General features: G+C 45.8%; 1 protein-coding gene across 1 annotated transcript; it reads left to right on the forward strand.

Moving 5' to 3' along the window:
- Positions 1-1,246: 1,246 nt before the first annotated feature.
- Positions 1,247-17,879, forward strand: LOC134585895 (heme-binding protein 2-like). The gene is made up of 4 exons (XM_063441375.1): positions 1,247-1,410; positions 14,378-14,498; positions 17,240-17,408; positions 17,556-17,879. Exons 1-4 carry the CDS (start codon positions 1,264-1,266, stop codon positions 17,746-17,748), a joined length of 630 nt encoding a protein of 209 aa, XP_063297445.1. The 5' UTR covers positions 1,247-1,263; the 3' UTR covers positions 17,749-17,879.
- Positions 17,880-22,552: the final 4,673 nt, after the last annotated feature.

The following is a 22,552-nucleotide window of genomic DNA, read 5'->3' on the forward strand; positions in this document are numbered from 1 at the left end:
AGAAGAAAACATAAAGTGTATTATATTAAGTGCCCCAGTGTATGTAATAATATATATATACCGTACACTCACATGGATCAGAGCCAGACAAGGACAGGCTCAAATCTCACAGATGGATGTGTTTTAGGGGACAAAAACCTTCTGTCTTTCTCCACACTTCTCAAAAGAAAACACAAAGACAAAAGGAAATAGCTTCTGGTGAAGTACAGTAAAATGCAGGTGGACAATATTAAAAAATGTGGACCTTGTTGACTTTTTCCAAGAGTCAATGAAACCTGTCTCTGGGCTATCCAGCTTTTGTGCCACTAAAGAGAACACATTCCTTCTTGTATACAGGAAGCAGATGGAATTAAGGTGAAATGCTGACATTCCCTATACATTCTGTTGCCATATTTAGTAAGATGTACTGATCTGCTAGTAATACCATCAACGCCCTTACAAATACCTTCAAGCAGGATTATATATTTATAAATTTTATCACACCTTCTGTGAGACAAACTGAATTTTAGCGTTTCAACTATTTCAGACTGTGGTTAAGGGATACTGCATATTGTCTGGACCTGTCTATTCTCCCAATATTTCTACAAAGAACGAATACATGAAATTTTTTTTTTTTTTTAAAGTGCAAATTGTCATGTTTGTCTGACCAGCAATGCATAGCCAATATTGCTAGTTTATCATGCGTTTATGTGCTAGCTATGCACCCTATATTTAAAAGGACAAGATGCACCGAGAAAGGGCTTGTTGCCTGAAACGTTTGATAAATATCTTTGTTCTTCAATAAACGTGGTAGCACTTGTTGCACAGCATTCTGGAGCGCTTCCATCCTTTTTTTTTTCAATCCATATTTCAAATAAATGTTCAAAACAAAATATTTCTTTGTAATGATCAGGTTAATCTTCCATGCACACACTACATTAAAATGTCAGATCAGATTATTGATATGTGTATTTGTGAGCCATTTAGTTATCACAATATATAGCACAGATTGTCTAGGTTCATAATGTACCCAATGTTTATTTAACTAATCAGAGAGCACATACTACCCTGCAATTATTCTGCAGCTGGAAAAACAGATACTTATTAAGAGATTTCATTATGCCATAAGAAAGAAATAAAAGACATTTCTGTTATGTGTTTTATAGTTGAGAGACTGTGCCAAGAAATGCACTGGGTACTTTACCTGACACTCCCCTGCATACAGTATAAAAGAACAATAGATGCCCATTCCTGGCACTAAGCTCTGGGTATCCCACAGAGGTTATGTGCACAGAACGAATCCTGGTGCTGACCTTCCTCTGTGTGTGGGGCAGCGAGGTGACAGCTATAGATGGTTCTGATGGGTACATGACTCCGGATTTCTGTAGAGGGCATAAGTGCCCAAGGTATCGAGTGGTGGAGAAACATGAAGTAAGTAGGTTCTCATCATTTTAACACATGGGTTTTCTGTTTGGTTTAACCTGTGGGTATTATAGGAGTATTTTGTTTTTTTACCTTCATCAGGATAGTATATGTCATATTTGCTTGAAGCCTTACTAGACTGATTTGCCTGTTTCTAGCCAAATTTACTTTCTAGCTTTAATCAATTAACAGATGGGAATCCCAATTCTGACAATGATTAAATGCTGCTATTTATGACGGGATTCAAACAATTTCAGCCCTGAAGTCGACATTTTCACAGCATGCTTGAGACACTTGAAAACCATTGTTCTAGAAAAAGTAAAGGAACAATGTTGTGTTTATTACTAAAGAAATGTGGTTTCCCTCTCTTACTGCACACCTTAAAGGGACACTCCGGACACCAATACAACTTTACGCTTGTCCTTTCAGTTTGTCCATATGTATGTCCCCAAGCTTAGCTAACAGCACTGAGTGAGCTACTTTTAATTCACAGCCTCCCTCTAGAATGCCAGAGAAACTGCAAACAGGTAGTGATATCTGTAGTATACACAGACCAACCACAACATTAAAACCACTGACGTTTGAAGTAAATACCATTGATTGTATTGTTACAATGGCACCTACCAAGGAGTGAGATATTTTAGGCAGTACGTTTGCAGTCAGTTCTTGAGGAGGCAGTGTATGTGGGCAGTGACAGTTTGTGGGGGCAGTGTGTCGGAGGGTGACAGTGTGTAGGGCATTGTGTGGGGGTGACAGTATGTGTGGGGAGGATGACATTGTGTACAGAAGGTGACAGTGTGCGGACCAGTGTGTTGGAAGGTGATAGTGCAGGGGCCAGTGTGGGGAGAGTAACAGTGTGGGGCATTGCGTGGGAGGGTGGCAGAGTGAACGGCATTGTGTGGGTGGGTGACAGTGTGTTTAGGGGGCAGTGAATGGGAAGGTGATGGTGGGGAGGGGGAGTTATATGTGGGTGTGGGAACCTTCACTCAAATAATATTTCTCTCCATGCAACAAAAGGAGATCTCTTATCTTTCTGTGATCCCTCAACGTTCAAAGCTAGGGTAATTCAGTGTGTGTCACGTTGCACTTGGGCGCGACCTCCTCTATCCAAGCCTCCTATGCAATGCGAGTAGTCTCTGCCTCTAACTGCTCTACACACCAATAAGGAGGCAAGTGCCATAAAGCACAAGCAGCAAGCCAAGAGTTCCAGCGCTCAGCCGACAATTAAACTCAAGGCATGCCAATAATGGGGGCAGTGTGCAACAGCACAGGATCAGCCCGGTGCAGGGCTGGACTGGGGATACAAAGCAGCCCTGGAAAAAAATGTATGTCAGCGCATACATATATATATATATAGTATTTATTATCTTTTTATTGTCCTGATGAATGGCCCTATAGTGTTGGTCTCTTTTTTTTTTATTGGACGACCCAGAATGCTGGTATTGATTGAAAAGTGTGTGTGTGTGTATGTATATATATATATATATATATATATATATATATACACATATATGTAATTGGTATGTTCCTTTTTATAATTAAAAATATTGGGTCGTTTGTGGTAAAAAGTTTAATTATACAGTAAGCATACTCACATGCAGACACAGACAATCTCACTGACTCATTGATACAGCTGATTGATACACATGCTCACTGCAGACAAGCTCTCTGACACACACACAAGCTCACTCCAGACAAGCTCTCTGACACACACAAGCTCACTCCAGACAAACTCACTGACACACAAATGCTCACTACAGACAGGTTTACTGACACACACATGCTCCCTTCAGACAAGCTCACTGACACACACACACACACACACATGCTCACAAGCTCACTCACTAGCAAACACACACACACACTCACTGTCATGGGCTGAAGCCTACCTGTCACAGAAGGCTGGGCGAGACAAGGAGGTGATGTCTCAATTTTCTGACCTCTTCCTTCCAGGCCAGCAGCGTGTGTGGGGACAGAGCTTGACCATGGGAGGCGTGACTTTAATTTAGGAGACGGGACTTGAATCCATGAGGTGGGGCTTGAGTCCGGGGGCAGAGAATAGAGGCATCAATTGCTGAAGATTCAGGAGGGAAACTCTGAACTCCCTCCGGCCCCTGGCAGCCTAAATGGGCTGCACCAGCACCTCCCTCCAGCCCTTCTCTCCCTCGGACTAACAGTTTGAGGGAAAATTATTTAAATTACACATCAGGGCTTCCTACCAGCCCCAGATGCTGCGGCCCACCAGGAAATTCCCGAGTATCCCGGTGGGCCAGTTGGGCCCTGGCCTTGTGGAAGTAATTTCTGCCATTATATAAATGTTTTTACAAGCCACCAGCAGGTAGACGTACCATGGATAGGGAACTATTGTTTCATAGTTGCCAAGCTAGGTAGGCTGAAAAGAGACACATGTCCATCAAGTTCAGCATTTCTCACATCTGTTTTTGCAAAACACTTCCAATGTTGCTTCAAACTAGAATAAAATAATTCATCAAATTTATCCTTGAAGCTATTACTCAACAAATTTAATAATAAGTACTATTTGACTGCTGGTAGAGATAGCAGTCAGGGGGCAAATCATTAAAATCCCTTGACAGTTATGTAGCAGCTGGCCAGTACTTTATAGAAATAAAAAATGCATATTGGGGTAATATGACACTCTTCGTACTATGGGGAAGTTTAATACCTATTTTATGCCCTCATCTGCCATGCTACAGGTAGGAACAGCCTGCTTCTTTCTAAAAGGGTTACTCCAACTACCTCAGTGATAGGAAGTTGTCATGGTGGTAGGAATCTGTATGTGCAATGCTTCTGCTTCAAACACTGCACATACAGAAAAATCTGCACTTGCTACACACTTGGCACACATGACTTTGGCCACCCGGAATTCTGGTCAGAATAATATACATTCTGTTCATAAAATATGCACATCGTGGGCGGGGCCTGGCCGCTGAACCGAGCGAACGCAAGGTAGAGCTGCTCCTGCTCCTAGAGGCTAATTTTACCCCAAAATAAGCACTCAATGAGCCCCAAATGACCCACAGGAGCTGCCAAAAGAGCGAGCTCGACGGGAGCAACAAGCTGATACCAGACATGCAGCACAACCAGCGGAATAAAGAGAAACACTGCTCGCGGCCTACGAGCACAATTGGCGTGAGGGAGACGGCCGCTCCTCCGTCACCGTTAATGGCAGAAACAGCGAAGAAGGGCCTTCGTTCCTCCCCTATGGACCGGCGGGGGTCATCCCGGTCCCTGAAGGACCCCTGCAGACACCGCTGCAGCGACCTTCTAACTCCAAAATGGCGGCAAACCCCAAAGGGCCACCCGACACGACACAGGTGTCGGAGAGCCAGAAGCGGCTTGATAAAATCTTTGAGGCCTTTTGGAGGAAACTTGAAGAGCGACAGGCTACTGCTCGCGACCGAATCTCACCGCTAAGATCGCCGTCCCACGCTCACCTCAGAAGGGCTCCCCGTCAAAAGAAGCATGCAAGAAAATGGCGACGATGCAGGCGCCATTCCCGCCGACAAGCCAAAAGACGCAACCTAACCAGGCAGCGACGGCTAAACCATGGGAGATACGACCGGCCCTCCCCAAGCCACAGACAACCCCAGGATACCTAAGGAGCCAGCAAGCCAATTTTTTTTTTTTCAATTCTTTATTTTCATTTTTCATCGTACTACAATAGGCTTGTGCAGCCTCAACAAGTTTAACAGGTAGTAGAATATGTGACATTTCATCCATCAGTATATGTTTGATATTGTATGAGAGTATGTGATGATCGCGATAACATTTTATATCACAGTGGATGCACATTCTGGCATAATAGAACCTGCCCTGTTTAACAGCTTGCTTTAGTCACGGGGCGTGCCAACAGAGAGATACCAGCTGTCAGTACGTTATTTGCGTTTGGCCTACTGGGTACCGACCCGTATTATTTGCTTATCGGTGGATATGTATGCTCTGTGCTTGGTTCGTCCCCTCTTGTATGTAAGGCTGCCAGCCTGGTTCTCCCCCTGAGGTTACTGTTGTCCGTGCGCCCCCCGTGCCTGCGTTTGTGCCAGGTATATTGGTCAAAGCTCTACCCAGGTAGAGATTTAGTAAAAGTGGAGAGAAGAAAGAGTCACGAAAGAAGGGTGGAAGGGAGGGGGAGGAGGGGGTGGGGGGGGGGGGCCGGGGGGTCCCTCCGGGTCACCCATGGGGCCCTGCCGTTACTCAATTGCTCAGGTTGGAGTTTTCCCAGGGTTCCCATATCTTGTAGAAGGATTTTAAGGTGCCCCGCACCCTGGCAGTCAGGTCGTCCATTAGGTGGACTTCTTTTATTCTCCTAATGACCCCTGTGAGGGGTGGTGTATCTGGCCGCAGCCAATCAGCTGCTACCGCCCTCCTGGCCGCCAGGGTGATTTTATGCAATAACTTTTGTTCTTGCCTAGTCCAGCCTTCCAGGGACCTACTTAGGAGGAACAGCCAAGGGTCCAGGCTGGGAGATATGCCAAAGACCTGAGTCAACAGTGTCTGTATCTGCTTCCAGAATACGGTCATCTGCGGGCAGTCCCACCACATGTGGATATACGTCCCTCTCAGGCCGCACCCCCTCCAGCACACGTCTGTGGGAGTCTTGTGCATTTGGAATAGTTTAACGGGAGTGGTGTACCAGCGAAGCATTGTTTTTATGGACTGCTCCTGTAATGTGACGCACACCGACGAGGTGTGGTTAGCCTCCCAGATCTCTTGCCACTCCACGCCTTCCAGAGTGTCTCCCAAGTCCCGTTCCCACTGATCTGTGTAGGCTAGTTTACCCCAGTCCCTAGCTTCTGAACAGAGGTGGGCGTACACGAGCGTTATCATGCCCTTGGGCATTCTCTCTTGGAGACATATGCGTTCAAAGAACGTCAGCTGTTTCCGGGCCGCCGTCTTTATCTGTGTCCTATTTGCAAAATCTCTGATTTGTACGTATCTAAAGAAATCAGCCGGCGTGAGGTGGCCCCGCTGCCTTAGCGTGTCGAAGGCAATGACATCTGGTCCTTCAAACAGTTGGCAGATGTGTTGTAGCCCTATCCTTTCGAGGTTCCTGAAGTCTCTTGCTATCATACCCGGGGGAAAGGCTGTATTGCGTAAGTATGGCATGATTGGGGATGGGTCGGATGCCAACCGGTATTTAAGCTTAAAAGTGTCCCATATCTGTAGGGAGTTGAGTATAGTGGGGCACGTTGCTCTGATCTCAGGTCTTTGTTCTTTGGGTACCCACATCAATAGCTGTGGGAGGTCGGCCCCTGTCATGAGCGATTCTACATCTGCCCATTTGCGATCCCCCGGGGGAGAATGCCACATCGCCGCCTGTGTCAGTTGTGTAGCTATGTAGTAGAGATAGACGTGCGGGAGACCCAACCCTCCTCGCGGACGTGGCCTGTGCAGGATATACCTAGATATCCTGTGTCTTTTGTTCTGCCATATAAAGGCGCCAATCGCCCTCTGCAAGGGTTGTAAGGAGGCTTTTGTGACGCGAATGGGGAGTGCTTGAAACAGAAATAAAATTCTGGGTAGGATGTTCATCTTGACGGCATGTATCCGACCCATCCATGAGATGGGCCTTTCCACCCACGTCTCCATTTCCCTTACCAGCTGCTTTATTAGTGGAGTGTAGTTTTGGTCGTATAATTTATCCGGTTTAGCCGTCAGGCGAACTCCCAGATATTTAAGTGCCTGCCGCTCAATTTGTAAGTGGTGGGTATCCTGTATCAAGGAGACAGTATCCGCCGGAACCTCTATTGGGAGGGCTCCCGACTTCGCCATGTTGGCCCTATACCCCGAAATGGCCCCAAAGGTGTTCAACACCTCTTGTAGGGCCTCCATCGACTTCACGGGGTCGGTCAAAGCCAAGAGCACATCATCCGCATAGGCCGACACCAGGAACTCGCGACCCCCCACCGCGACGCCCCGAATGTGTGGATGGCGCCTTAGGGCCTGTAGGAGGGGCTCCAGTGATAGCACAAACAGTAGCGGCGAGAGGGGGCACCCCTGTCTCGTACCGTTAGACAGCGTGAAGGGTCGGAGCGGGGCTCCTGATATCTTCACCTGTGCCCTGACATTGGTGTACATTGCACGTAGGACTGTCATGAACCGGTCGGGGAATCCTAAATGAGTCAGTAGGGTGAACAGGAACGGCCAAGTCACACGGTCGAAAGCTTTTTCTGCGTCAAGCGACACAACCAGCGTGGGAGTTTTTGTGACCACCTGTCTCCATATCAAATCTATGTTCCTACGAGTGTTTTCGAATAGCTGTCTGTGCGGTACAAAACCAACCTGGTCTGCGTCGATCAGGGATGCTAGGAATGGGTTAAGGCGTTCAGCTTGGACTTTTGCTAGGAGTTTCATGTCATGGTTTATGAGGGAAATTGGCCGGTAGCTCCCAGGGGACAGGGGTTCTTTATCTGGTTTTGGCAGTAGAATGATGGTGGCCAGGGACATGTCCGGGTTCGGGGCGTTTCCTGTCTGGAAGCTTTGGAATACAGAGGCTAGGTGGGGGGTTAGTTCTTCCCTAAACGTCTTGTAATAACTTCCGTCAAATCCGTCGGGCCCAGGGGCTTTGTTCCCTTTCAGTAACGTTATTGCTCGGTCTATTTCGTCTGGGGTGATTTCGGCCGCCAGAATGTCTACTGCGTCTTGGGGCAATTTGGGAAGACCCAGGTCCCGTACAAAACGAAGTGTAGCTTCGTCGTTGGGTATTGTCCTATTTTCTGCGTGTGGGGTGTGGTTGTAAAGGGACCTGTAATATTCCGTGAATACTTCCGCTATGTCGTTGGGTAATGTTTTGACCGTCTTATCGGGGTGACGGATGGCTGTTATGTGGCCTCGTCTGGCCCTAGGTCTAAGGACTCGCGCCAGTAGGGTGTCCATTTTATTTGCTCGCTCGTAGAATGTTCGTTTGGTCCAAGTCATGGCCCTAGCAGTATCGTCAACTAACAGGGAGCGTATGGCGTGGCGAGTCGCCTCCAACTGTCTAAATGTGTCGTCGTCTGAACGCCCCTTGTGTTGTTGTTCGAGCGACCGTAGTTCAGTCAGGAGTCTCTGTAGAGTTTGGGCTTTTTGTTTCTTGCGGGCTGTAGCTATCTTGATAAGCGACCCTCTTATTACCGTTTTATGCGCTGCCCATATGACATCAGGGCGCATGTCTGGCGTGACATTGGCGTCAAAATACTCACGAATGTCTGCGCGGATCTGGTCCACCACCTCTGGGTCTCTCAGTAGGGATTGGTTGAGTTTCCACGTCCAGGGGGAAGCGTTACAGAGATTCCCCATGGTGACATGGACGTCTGCGTGGTCCGACCACGAGATAGATCCTATCTCCGAACCTGTGACTCGCGCCAGGGCTCGCCCATTGATCAAGAACATGTCAAGCCTGGAGTATGTACCGTGGGGGGCCGAGTAGAAGGTGAAATCCCTCGTGCTCGGATGATGTGCTCTCCAAATATCCACCAACCCCGTGTCCCCCATGAACTTGTGGAGCTGCCTGTCCTGCCCCCCCCTGCCCTGCGGTCCCGTCGGATTGCGTTGTGCGCTTCTGTCTACAGCCGGGTTGGGTACCGCGTTAAAGTCTCCCCCCAGAATAATGAGTCCGTGGTGCAGGGTTTGGACCTTCGCTGTCAAGTCATCCCAGAAGGCCTGGTCTGGTGTGTTTGGGGCATAGATGTTTATAAGGTGTATCGCATGCGCTTGGAGAGTGCCTGAAACTATAATGTACCTCCCGTTAGGGTCTGCTGTTGTGGAGGCTATCTGTAGTGGGCAGCTATTGCGTACTAAAACCGCCACTCCGTTATGTTTTGTGTGTTTTCTGGCTTCGTATGAGACCCTAAAGGTGTGGTCTGTTAGATGGGCTACAGCGTGTTTCGGTAGGTGCGTTTCCTGGATAAAAGCTATGTCCGACTTCATTCTCTTCAGTTCTCTGAGGAGAAGACGCCTTTTGTGCGGCGTGTTAAGCCCTTTCACATTTAAGGACGTTATTTTCAAAGACATGTTGTCCCGTCATGTGGGTCGCTAATATGCACGCCCACCTCTGTCCCAGCTCCGGTCTGTATATTCCCCCGTCGGGGCCCCCCGGTCCAGGGTGTGTGGGGCAAGGTACTCGGGTGAGGGGGGAGGAATGAGGGGAAGGTAGAGAATAGGAAAAGGTAGAAAAGAAACCACAGCCGAGCGGAAAAAGTACTCGGCTGTGCGTGTCTGGTCTTATCCATTGCCAGACCTGGTTGGGGATCACAATTCCCTATCTCGTCCGCGCTCAGCGCTAGTATGAGATTTGGATGTGTGAACCTCTGACCCTTTTGCGCTATCTAGCATATTGTCTGAGCTCTTGTAGTGTGCTGTGTAAACTGCTCCACCCTAACATGCAAACAACGTAAGTATACATACATCAATAACATGCAAAAACTGTAATAAACCTTGTAAAAACCGGCCCAGGGACTGGGTCGGGGGAAAAGTGGCCCTGTCTTGACTTCTAGGGAGCTATCATACTCTGTAAAACCCTGTGGTGATCAACCCTGAGTCCGCCCGCCCCTGTGTCCGGTGCTGCCCGTGGGGCTTGTGCGTTGCCCCCCTCCCAGCTAAGCCTGCCTGTTCCCTCCCCCCTCCGGGAGTCCCGTGCTCCCGCCTCCCCCCTCCCACCAGGGCTCTCTCCCGCTTGGAGGGAAGGAAATTTCTCACCCCCCTACCTGCTCCATCACGCAGCCACCGCCGGCTTCCCCCTACAAGTTGACATGCCTAAGGTTCTCGGGCCCTTCTGGGCGTGAGGGCGAGGCGCCCGCCCCAGGCGGAACAGAGTCCCGTCGGGGGCAAAGCGCGGCAACAAAAAGCCGGCCCGACCCCCAGGGGACGGGCGCCTCGCCCCCAGGCCCACCGCCACGAGCAGTAGCTGCAGCTGTGTAGACACCCTTCTTCCGGCGGTGGCTGGCATGGCCGCGGTTGTCCCTTCCTTCCCCACCTCCTCGCCCTCCCCCGTACCCGCTGTGGTGGTGGCCATCAGGTAGGTGCCGATAGCGTGCGCTGGGGTAGCCCCCGTCCCCCCAACTGGGGCCCCACAAACAACGGGCTCGGAGCCGGAGACCCCTATTTAAGGTGGAGCCCCCCAGGTCCCCGCCCTCGTGATTGTAGAGGATAGCGCCTCCCCCGTCTCTCATGGGGCTCTCCCCCCTCCGCCAAAAACCTCCCACCCGATACCCTCCAGTGACTAACCCTGGTATATCTATGGGGCCCAGAGGGGACGACTCCTCTAACTCTCACTTGATTCGTGGGGCTGCCCACCCACCCCCTCCCTCCTCCCTCTAGATCTGTGGGTGGGATCCTTGTATGCGTACCGCCCCCATGAATACCAGTTCCCGCTCTTTATGTGCCCGCCCGTGTTGGAGGGAGAAAATGGCGGGAAAAGTCATAAAAGTTAATGTCCCCTAAAAAGCATGCAAGACAAGAGTAGCTGTGGACTCAGTTGGTGGTCCCTCGGGTCTAGTTACTGAGCGGCTCAGTGCCCCCTTCCCCCACCCAAATAGAGTCCCCGGTTCCCCCCCCTCTTGTCCCTCAGTAGGCTGAAGAATGTGTGCCTCCTAGCTATGTCACCCCGGCTCTCAGCCACTGTACTCTACCCGCTCCAGCCGTCAGCGCCTCCGAACTCCTGCCCCCTGCCATTCCGCCGGGAGGGGGACGAGGTCCTCGTTGGTCTCCGCTGGCGTCAGCAGCCGCGTCGGGGCTGGGATCTGCAGCCCATTCAGGAATTTTGCCGGGTCTCCTCCGGGTAGCAGCACATGGGGTCTCCCTCCGCGGAATGCCAGGAGCCTGAACGGGTGGCCCCAGGCATAGCGCACGCCAGCTCCTCTCAGAGCCTCCGTGATGGGCCGCCATTCTCTGCGCCTCTGTAGCGTGCTGGGGGCCAGGTCCTGGAACAGCTGCAGGACAGACCCCTCTGATCGGAGCTCCACTTCCCTGCATTTCCTCATCAGTGCCTCTTTGGTTCTGAAGTGGAGGAACCGGATAATGATGTCCCTGGAGGCGTTGGGTTCCTGCCTTCTAGCGCGGAGGGCTCTGTGCGCTCTTTCGATGCACCATTGATCTGCAGGCAGGTCAGGCAGTAGCGGTGTGAAGAGGGCGAGCAGTGTGGGCTCCAGGGGGCCTTCGCCCTCATTCTCGGGCAGGCCTCTCAGGCGGATGTTGTTCCTCCTGGAACGGTTCGCCATGTCCTCCATGGCGAGCTCCATGTCAGTTACACGGGCTTCCAGTCTTTGCACATGGGACACCACCGTATTATGAGCCCCTGTAGTGACTTCCAGGCGTTCTTCAAGTCTGGCGGTTCGCGTGCCCAGTGCTGTGATCTCGGCTTGCAGGACCGACGTGGACCTTTCAATCTCTCCAGCCAAGTAAGTCTGTACTTCTGCCAGCTTTGCTAGGATTTGTGCCGTCTCTCCTTCTCTTGGGTTTGCGGTCAGCGGCCCGCGTGGTGAGGGCGAAGATGGCGTCGGGCCTGCTCCGGCGCCATGTTGTGTGTCGGCTACGCCGGCCCTCGGGACAGTCAGCATGTCCAAGACCGTCGTCCCCGAGTCTGGCCCTTTCTTGGGGTGTTTCTTTGCGCTACGTCTATCCATGGAAACGTGGAGCAGGTATTTGAAAAACTGCTATAGTAGGCTATTTTAAGCGCTTTGGGAACGGAGCTCTAGCTCGATGCGTCCAGCTCGTTCCCTGGTCAGGCCACGCCCCCAGCAAGCCAATTTTAACGACACCCGTATACCGGGAACAAGACACAGACAAGCCGTAAGCGACAAGTCCCATCCAGACCTCCCACCAGCAGCCCTCCACATACGTGAGCAGACAAGCCTGACATCAGGGACCTCGGGATAGCGATGGGAGATAGCTGAGCCCCGCGCAGAGAAGCAGGCAGCGGCCAAGATACTGGAGGGTATCGGATGAACAGAGGGGCTGTGCGGAACTCTTCATGGGGCTTCCCTACACCCCAAACCTATAACCAGAGTTCCCTACTACCCAAAGGAGATACAAAACAAGGAGTCATAACTGATAAGAGACACCTAGCTGTTGAGGAAGTACTCCTTATGTTTAGTTTCTACATATTTGTTTCTGCTTCTTTGCCTATGATTTAACCTGACTCTCCTGTCAAGCACTGCAGTATAGGTGATTAGATATAACATGGAGGGTGGTCCTCTACCCAGTGGCCCAGGCTTTAGGGGTATTAATGACAAGCATTACTGATTGAAGGCAGCGTGATACCAATCACTAAGGGTGCAAGCGACAGTTAATTATATATTTAGCCACATGTCAGGCTCAGCAAAGCATTTATCTGCGCAGTCCAATGTGCTCTGGTACTCTGCTATATATATAATAGACAGCTGAATATGTTAGTTCTTCAGTTTAGAGCAGGTTAGTGCAATTGTGCTGTTATTTTATTTTAATGCCATGCCAGTACTCAAGAGCATAGTACCCTTATGCTATTTTAGTCTATGCAAGCCAGTGCCTGTGCCCCACACCATAGCCTGTTATGATCCAGCAATAGCACTGTGTCTCTCTGGATCGATTGATTAATATAAAAAGGTGCAGAATAAACTGACGTTTGCAATTGAGGACTGACCTTTGGATTAACTGCTTACCTTTGCATTCCTATTCCCCTTGCCTTATTAAATTCCATTATATAACTTTTTGTGCTCCATGCCTTAATGAGGTTTGTGCCACTGTAGAAAAGCGTGACCCATTGGTTTCCTGAGCGAATTTTGCTTATACCTATATTGCTACTTTTGTTTAGGTTAACACTTATCTACTCTACCTTACCATGCATACACAACCTGGATACTCACCTTGCCTAATCACTCCCATGCTGTCAGTTAGAGCACTTAGAGCTTAGCCTGTTTCATTATTGTTTACTGATATATGTTTACCGTGTCCTCTTTTCACTATATACCTAAAAATTGTGCCTAGCTTGTTTCAACATAACAAAAATTGTGCAGTCTCCAAGTGCCAAATTGATATTTGTGTTTGATTAAACGATGTGTGCTGTTGTGGCACTTCACATATGCTTGTAATTTTCTTGCACAGAAAAAATAAAGAATTAAAAAAAAAAAAATATGCACATCGTCAGCTCGCACTGCACACTAGCAATAGACATATTGAGCTCTTCCCAATCTCCCTCTCTACCTCCCTCTCAAAATGGTTGTAGCCCTTTAAGCTAGTGATTTAAGCAGGTTAATTAAAGGAGCACTATAGTGCCAGGAAAACAGACTCTTTTCCAGGCACTATAGCGTCCTTAGGTCCCCCCCTCACCCTCAGGGCCCCCTCCAGCTGGGCTGAAGGGGCTAAATAATGACAGGAGTACATTATAATGCTCACTCACTGTTTTTTTTAAGGGTTTTTACAGAGGCATGCATGTCCATTTTTTTAAAAAAAGGCTCCACCAGCAGCCAACTGACATGTGCCCCCATTGCATATTAGTTGCCCCCAATACAGACAAAGACATGTCTTCCCATATATTACTTTAGAGCCCTTATGGCTCATTGGTGTGGGAATGAGGGGGGAAACAGTGACAGGTCCCCTTCAGATAATTTACTGACCCCATCCACATGGGATGGGGCTTGTATAGACTGGGTAGCAATTGTTTGAGTCTGGTCTGATATGCAAATGAAATTCAGACTCAATCAGAGCCGGTTATACAAAAAATGGACATTGTTAAATACAAGATTGTTGTTAACAGCAAGATTGTATCTTTATAGTTATTGCAAATATACTTTACTGTAGTAACTATGATTTATGTTGGGTGATGAATTTAAATGTGCTGCTCACTGTCTCTAATGTGAAAAGCTGATAATATCTCTTCTCATATAATGAAGAAAGTGAGCAGGATTTAATGATTGAAAGAATCACATTAGTTAGGATTGTCTATGATGGTGGTCATTGATCTCACTATAGTAATGCTACCTGTATATCCCTGTCTGGTTTTCAGATCTTTGAGGTACGAGAGTATGAGCCAACAAACTGGGCCTCAACCATTGTAAACTTGTCATGTGACTATATAAGTCAAAGTGATCGTCTCTACGAATACATCCGTGGAGCAAATGAAAAAGGTTTGTCATTTACTGTGTTTTATACTGAATATTATTTCTTAACCACCTATAATATAACTCTTACCTGAAAAGGACTTTAAGTAGGTCTTGTCAATTTTCTTACATATCAGCATTATATATTTTTATTTTATCTTCCAAGTTTTATTCATAAAGAAATAGGATACCTAAAAATAATTAGGGGAGGGTTGAAGATTGAAATACAGAGTTTCAGGACACAGGCAAGCAACAGAAGACAGAGGAAACTTCAGAAACGGTATACATTTTACAACCAGAGTGTCAGGGGCCGTGGGGTTCAATTCTTTACATATCGACCTAACGTCTGAAATGTTAAATGTTAGAGCAAAATAGTGTCAGGAGTAACAGCACGGTGAATACACACTATGGGTTTAGCCTGAAAAAGAACTTTCAAGTAGAAAGTCACTTAATTACCATGCACTTATATTCATTTATCAATCTCTGGTTTGTTCTGTAACCTCGCCGCAGCTCTAGAGAGCCGTAATGAATGAGACACGCACATGTTGTAAGTTCAAAGAGACTGTCAAATGCATTATGTTTCACAGGTCAATATATAGGATGCAACTACTCCCTGAAACCTCCATAAGGATATCTGTAAATATAAGAAGTATGTATTATCAGGAATGCCATATAGTGACAGTTGCTGAGGAAATGTGAGCAACATATGTTGATTAAACCAATGTCTCGCCTCACAAATGGAGGTTGTGTTTCAGTGTTTCGGATTAAAGGTTGTAATGTGATATGCAGAAATCAAGCAGGTGGTCATCGAAAAAGGACCAGAGCCTTAAAGTGATCTGCAGGGTGTGGCTGCACTGCCAAATGAAGATGGCACCATAGTTTTGAGCTTCTGCTCAACCTTGTGCTACGTTCAATAATTTCCCCTGCTTCACCAATGACATGGAGAAGACACACAAACCTGCTGGCTCATTGAAGAGCCAGGACTCCAAAAAGGGTCTGCTTACTCCATCCTTGAGAGGTTTCCTCACCTCCATGCCAGACCCTGCCTCCCAGCTCTCCAATATAGAAACCACGACCCGATTCAACCACCTGCCTTGCCGACCATAGAGGACCTGCAAAAGGCAAATTACACACTACCAGGTGGATCTGCATCTTCTAAATGAGGACTTACAGGGCCTCACTGATCCTGTTGGCCAGCTAGAGGGGGACAGTGACAAGTGACCATCTGTTGGTAGCTCAGATGAATACCCTGACATATCAAAATGAATAAATGCAAGTCATGGCCCTACATCTGGCTGTTCTGGACAATAGGGGTTGTCTTTGTAACTTATGGCTGCAAAGCCTCCTCGAGTTGGAGAACTCCACACCACACCTAAGAGAATTTGTTCTGGAGGTATTTATTGGCCTTCTCAAACACTTGTCTGTGTATGTGTAACAGTGTGTCTGTGCATTTATATTTGTGTCAGCGTGTATGTATTCATGTGTCTGTGTACCTGTCTGTCTGTGTATGTGTACCTGTTTGTCAGTGTATATGTGCACTTATCTGTCAGTGTGTATGTGTACCTCTGTGTATTTGTGTCAGCGTGTATGTGCACCTGTTTTTCAGTGTGTAAGTGTTTGTGTGTCAGTGTGTATGTGTATCTGTGTCTGTGTGTGTGTCTGTGTACCTGTTTGTGTATGTGCACCTGTGTGTCTGTATTTGTGAGTCAGTGTGTATGTATACCTGTGTCTGTGTACTTGTGTGTCTGTGTATGTGTACCTGTTTTTCAGTGTGTAAGTGTTTATGTGTGTCAGTGTGTATGTGTATGTGTATCTGTATCTGTGTGTGTGTGTGGGGATGATGGTGCAGGGGTCACCATAGCATTCTGTTCTTACTGGCACCTGACATGTAAATCAAGGCCTGGGGCTATGGACACTGACTCTTGAATATTTGGTTCCCTTGGCTGGATTTTGTGGCCATTTTTGAGACTGGATTAAAGACAAGCAAGCTCTAATTTGATCCGATCCAGTTTTGTTTCATGGCTGCTCATCAAATTGAAGTCATCCTTTCTTCACACCCCCTTTTAATTTTTTACTCAAATGTTTTCCTCTCCCCCCTCTTTTTCCTCTTCTTTTTCTATTTCTCTATATTAGTCTTTACTCTCTTCCACTGATTTCCCCACCAATGTGTGTAGGACATGTTAACAGAGGTTTGCTCTGTTGGTGAAATACAAGTCCTTAAAAATCATCTATAATAGTTTAATTTAAATTAGTGCAAAAAATCCAAGAGAAGTGGATAATGCTAGTACAAAAAGAGCTACCTAGGAATTTAAATGAATAAAATCATAGGGGTACAAACAGTTTGGGACACATCTCTTCCTCAGCCACTTGTATCTGCATTTATCTTTTGTACTCACTGTGTTGCATTCATACTGCTAGGGTAAATATTGTGCTAATTATTTGGTAACAGTGAGCTAATACTCATTACCTTTTAGATACTGCTGTCACTTACAATCACTAATTTTTCTATGCATAGTTGAATTCAGGTCATGTTTTAGTACGGTTACAACTGGTAGTTCAGGTGCATAATTGCATAATGGCATAATGGTATGTGCTGTTTTCTCTTTGTTATTTATATTCTCTTTATATTTATGTTTAGATGACAAAAGCTGGATCCTTATTTTCTTACCTTGTTCCTAATTAAATATGTTTTTGTAATCCTTTATTCCATAAATAGAGAATTTTTTTTTTTACAATCTTAAGCTCTATTTCTTATGTTTATCTTAAAGGTACAAAAATGGATATGACACTACCTTTTTCAGTATTTGTTCCAACAAGGGAAAAAACAAAAAAACAGCCCCTTTCTTTATTTTTCCTCCCATCAAAATTTGAATCTCCTGAACCATTAGACTCCAGTATTTATGTTTACGGTTATCCTGCCTTAACATGGTATATTCGGTAAGTGACTGTCTTTGTCTTCACATGGTACTTAGTACAATTTAATACCACTTCGTAACTTACATAATCAATGTATCCTCCATTAGTTATTTTTCTTCAGCTTTTAATGGTCTCATCTTTAACTAAACGGCTATCACTGATTTTCAGGTCTTTTGATGGTATTTCCAATCTCGAAAACTGTTTTAATCAGGCACAGGTTTTAGCAAAAGAGTTGGTACACCTGAAGAAACCATTTGATGATACATTTTTTGCATGCAATTTCTATAATGGTCCATACCAACTGAACAATCGTCATAATGAAGCGGCACTCATGCTCAAGCATATAGAGAAATCTGACTGATTTAATACTATATTTAGATGCCAAAATGTTTAAGGAACTCTGATGTGGTAAATGATTTTTTGATGTGCACCTTTCAAAAGATAACATCACTTTTCTGAAAAGTATGCAATTGAATAAAACTTTGAAAATCACCTGTACATTGTTTTCATTCTAACATTGTGTTAGAAAACTGTTCCAAAAATTTGTATCTACAAAAAGTGTGACTCAGATTGTCTTACTGAGGAGATGTCAATGGCTTATTGAATAAATACATGAGCCAGCGCTCAGCCTCTCTCCCTGAAAATAAAGCAAAGATTCCTCCCAAAAAAGGAGAGATGAGGTTATCCCATCAATTAACTTAAAATAAACTGTAAATCACAAGAAATAATAAACACTGTGAGGTGAAAATTACTCTAATAGGCTAGACTGATATCCCTGATAGTTTACTAGCCCTTTCTTTCCTCTTAAACCCTCTCTACAAAAGTCTTTAATTAAAAAGAGTGCCATAGGCTTCCACAGACGAGCATTAAGTATGTTTATAATAATGCAACCTTATTAAAAAATGTGCAATGTTTATATACGCCCTTTACTGTTTTTAAAATGTTATATTTATCGCTGGCAAAGCTGTTGTGGCGTTGCCTACCGCCATGTTTTACATGAGCACGATAAAATAAAGAATATTAAAAAAAAAATTTTTTACTATTGTATAGTTTAGGGAAAGGCAACCTTCGGCACTCCAGATGTTGTGGACTGCATCCCTCATAATGCTCTTACACCCATAATGCTGGTAAAGCATCATGGGAGGTGTAGTCCAAAACATCTGGAGTGCCGAAGGTTGCCTATGCCTGGATAGTTCATTATGTTGTATCGATACTGGAAGGCAAAGAGTAAAAAAAGGATATTCAATTAAAATGTGATTATGGTTAAATCATGTATTTAAAAGATTGTCAGTCAGCCAAAATAACCGCTAGGATACAATATTAGTTCCAAAATTAGCCAAGATGTCCTACTCACAAGTCAGAGGTAAAGAGTATTTATTTCCAAATGGTCTAAATCTCACTTTCTCGTAAGACAAATTTTTATAAAAAAAAGAAAGAAGGAAAGAAAATAAGTATTTAAGCAGCTCTGTCACTTATTTCCTCTTTGACTCCAGCCTCTGTTATGGTATCCTAAGCCCCCCAAAGTCATCTAATACCCTGCTACTGTAACCACTTCCATTTCTTAATATGCTGTCACTCGGGCTTCATACATGGTGCCATCATCTTGCAAATTCCTCTATGTACCTCACCTCCCTTCGAGGGCATGCATGTCATATCACATGCATGCACAGTTCACCAATCATGAGGGGATATATTACCTTTACCATTGCAAGAATTTGTCAGGCAGTGATATTTTGGTTAATAATTAATTTTATGTCCAGAGGAACACTTTGGGTACCAGGTTTTCACCCGGCTGCTGCCAAATGGGATTATTGTTTTTTTATACATTATATTTTACTGTTTTTTTTTTTTTTTATTCTTTATTTTTGTCGTGCGGGTGATTACAGAGCATTGTCATGCGCCACAACAGCGTTTGTTTACTTAAAGATACATATAGATTAAACAGTGGCATGATAAACTTGCACAATTTTTCTTTTTTGTAAGACATGCTAAGCTAAGTAGTTTTGGTTAAACGATGGCAATCTATTTGATATCAGGTTAGCTCGAAAACGATTATTACAAGGCTAGGTATACAGGGTTAAACTTTAAGGTTGCTAATAATAAAACAGGCTTATATGAATCGAGAACCTAGTGAGGGTTGAGCAGGCTCATACTAGTTATGCTATTTTAAGAGGCAAACAGGTTGATACAATCGGTGAGATAGTCATAGTTAAACAGGCTTGTGCTATGCGGCACATCGATCAAATTAGTTATTAGGTGATTGCCTAAGTATAGGTTAACCCGCTAGGATCACAGTGCGTCTACTCAGGACTAAATTATGCAACAGGCAAAGTACATCAGGTATAACAGTGTTAAATTTTCAGCTTACAAGTTAATGGGAATCAGAACTGCATAAAACAAAACATAAGTGTCAGCGTCGCTTATTATATATTCCCATGGAAAGACTGTCACATTTTGATATTATATAAACACGGTAATACAGGTTGGGTACAACTATTGCTGGAGATTAATGAGGAAATGCGTTTGCTGTGCCTCTTGCCAGATATAGCTAATTCAGTTAACATGTTATTGACGGCATAATGTAAGCTTGGTAGTGTAGCACAATTATAAAGAGATGCATGTGCTATGCTTTTCGTCAAGGACTCTTAGTAAAGTAAACATGGTATATGGTACAAGCAAAGTTAGAATAAGTAACGTTGTTGATCACAATGGAATGAACAGGCTTGCATCATTAAACATGGAATGGATGAGCAGACGTGGATTGACAGTGTAGTGGAAATGTCAGGCTTATGGGTCACCTTAGGACACAGTCCGCTATGTTGGGGGTGTTCACGGTTTTGGGGACCCCATAGGGGGCAAGTCCAACTTCAGCATTGTCGGTGCGAATCCCCCGGGTGCCAGTCCGGGTGCTATGCTCACTTACTGGCTGAAGCGCAATTCACGGCCGGCTTGTCAGCCGACTCCCCTGCGCGGCTGTGAGGATGCTGGTGCTTGCGAGGAGATTGCAGACGCTTGGCCTCTTTGCCTTCCTCCTGCTCTCTCCGCTTTGCTGGGGTGGTTTCTCCGAGTGTCTGTAGGGCTCGCCCGAGATCTTCTGGGAGCCACTGGCCCAAGGGTGTGTATGGGAATGACCTTCTTGCCCCGGGTCTGTGTGAGGTCTTGCATCCGTCGGCCACAAACTCTGTGCGTGGTGCAAGCAGAGTTTCCTCCACGTGGGAGATTAATAGAGGGCTTGGCAGTGTGCTTGTGCTTGCGCTGCTTGGGCCTCCATTTGTGTGGTTGATGCGGTCGGGTGTTCCCCAGTCTGACCTTCAACCCGGGTGGGCTCTGTGGCTTGGGATTAATTGGGGGCAATGTCGCTGTGCCCAAGGACTTTCCCCTCACCTCCCTCCGTCCGTGGCTCTGCTCACCATTGATCTGTGGGGTGGTCAGTGCGGGCTGGGCTGTGAGATGCCTCTCCCAGAACTGTTCCCAAAAGCGGTTGAAGCTGTCCTCTATGCCTCGCATGGTGTCTTGGTGCAGCCTGTTGTGTGTGAGCAGTGCCTCCGTTTCAGCCGCCATCTTGGGTGCTCCGAGCTTAGATGCGTTGCTGTTTTGCTGTTTGTCTTTAGGCAGGTCGATTGCTCCAGACCTCCAGCACGGACCGTGATATCCCCCATCGGTCCAAAGGGGGGGGGGTAGGAGGTGAGTATATAGAGGGGTCGGTATGCGCAGGTGCCGGTGCGGAGAGCGGCCGCCTCTCCCCGGCCTCATGGCAGGTAGGCCCCATGCTGTGTGTGTGGGTTCCCGGAGGTTGTTTGTTTGGATTTTGGTCTCGCTGTGTTCCTCCGGGGGTGCCCGTCGTCGCTGTCACCTTCCAGGCAGCATGTGTGCCATTATTCTGGGGTTTTACCCCTTGTTTCGGTGGTTTGTGCCAGGAGCTGGGGTATAGCACGTCCATCCAGCCCGGAAGTTAGCTCCGCCCCCCCTATTTTACTGTTTTTATATTGTAGTATTTCTTTTGAATAAAGTTAATGCCTAATACTTATCTATTTGTGCTGGATTTGCTCATTGTTAAAACGTAGTGCACTATTATATATTTATTTTTTATGTGGACGAGTTCTTATTGGTTTAGGTATGTATATTTGCATGATATAATTTTCTTTTTGGGTTGTCTGGTACACAAGATTTGGAAATCCTAGATAGATTTACTGCAGCCTGCATGTGTAGACATTATACTGAGAGCCTATAGACTATTTATTTTGCTTTAATAAATAAAAAATTGACAGACCCACTTTAACTGGACATTGCTGACTAAAACATATACGCATGTGTATATTGCAGCTTGTAATCTACATTGTGTTTGAATTTGCGAGTACAGAGAGTGTATACAGCTGTTTAAATACATGCACTAATTTGAAAAAATTATTGTAAAAATGTATCCAAAAATATGAAATCATTTAAAAAACTTACCAAAAGTATTAAATCAAGTCAAATGTTGGACATGGTTAGGGTAAAAGGTGGGATCAATGTCTAATAGGGTTCATCAGAGTTAGCTTAAATAGGATGTTTAGTATTAAGATTATTTAAAGCTCGGGTGACAAAATAATGAATGACAAGGATGAATGACAAAAATAAATTGCTGTGCATTGAAAAGCACGAAACAAAATCACATAAATAATTACTGTGGGTATTCCGCAACTAAAGTAACAATTTCTGAGACTCAGATTAAGTTAAATCATTGCTGCATTCTATGGATTGACAAAGTTGAATGATCCAACCAATTATCCATAGACATTATTAAAAAAAAAAAATAAATAAAAAAAACGAGCGAGAGACTATATCACATACTTGGGAGTCCGAATAACGGCGGACCCTGCTCAGCTGTTCCAACAAAATTACGTCCCCATGCTACGAACACTGATTGACGATATGGAGAGATGGGTGGATAAACCGATCTCTTGGATCGGCAGGATACATTAAGTGAAAATGAATATTCTCCCTCTGATTTTGTTCCTGTTTCAGGCACTCCTGGTCCGGCTGACTAAAGCGGACTTGGGAGCGCTTCAACAAGCTATAGGTAAATTCATTTGGCAGAATAGGAAGCATAGAATCTCGCGCAATGTTCTTTATCGAGCGAAACGAGGGGCGGCTTGGGACTACCTAACATCCACTTTTATTATTTG

Source organism: Pelobates fuscus, chromosome 2 (genome assembly GCF_036172605.1).
Source record: "Pelobates fuscus isolate aPelFus1 chromosome 2, aPelFus1.pri, whole genome shotgun sequence".
In the NCBI taxonomy this organism is placed as follows: Eukaryota; Metazoa; Chordata; class Amphibia; order Anura; family Pelobatidae; genus Pelobates; species Pelobates fuscus.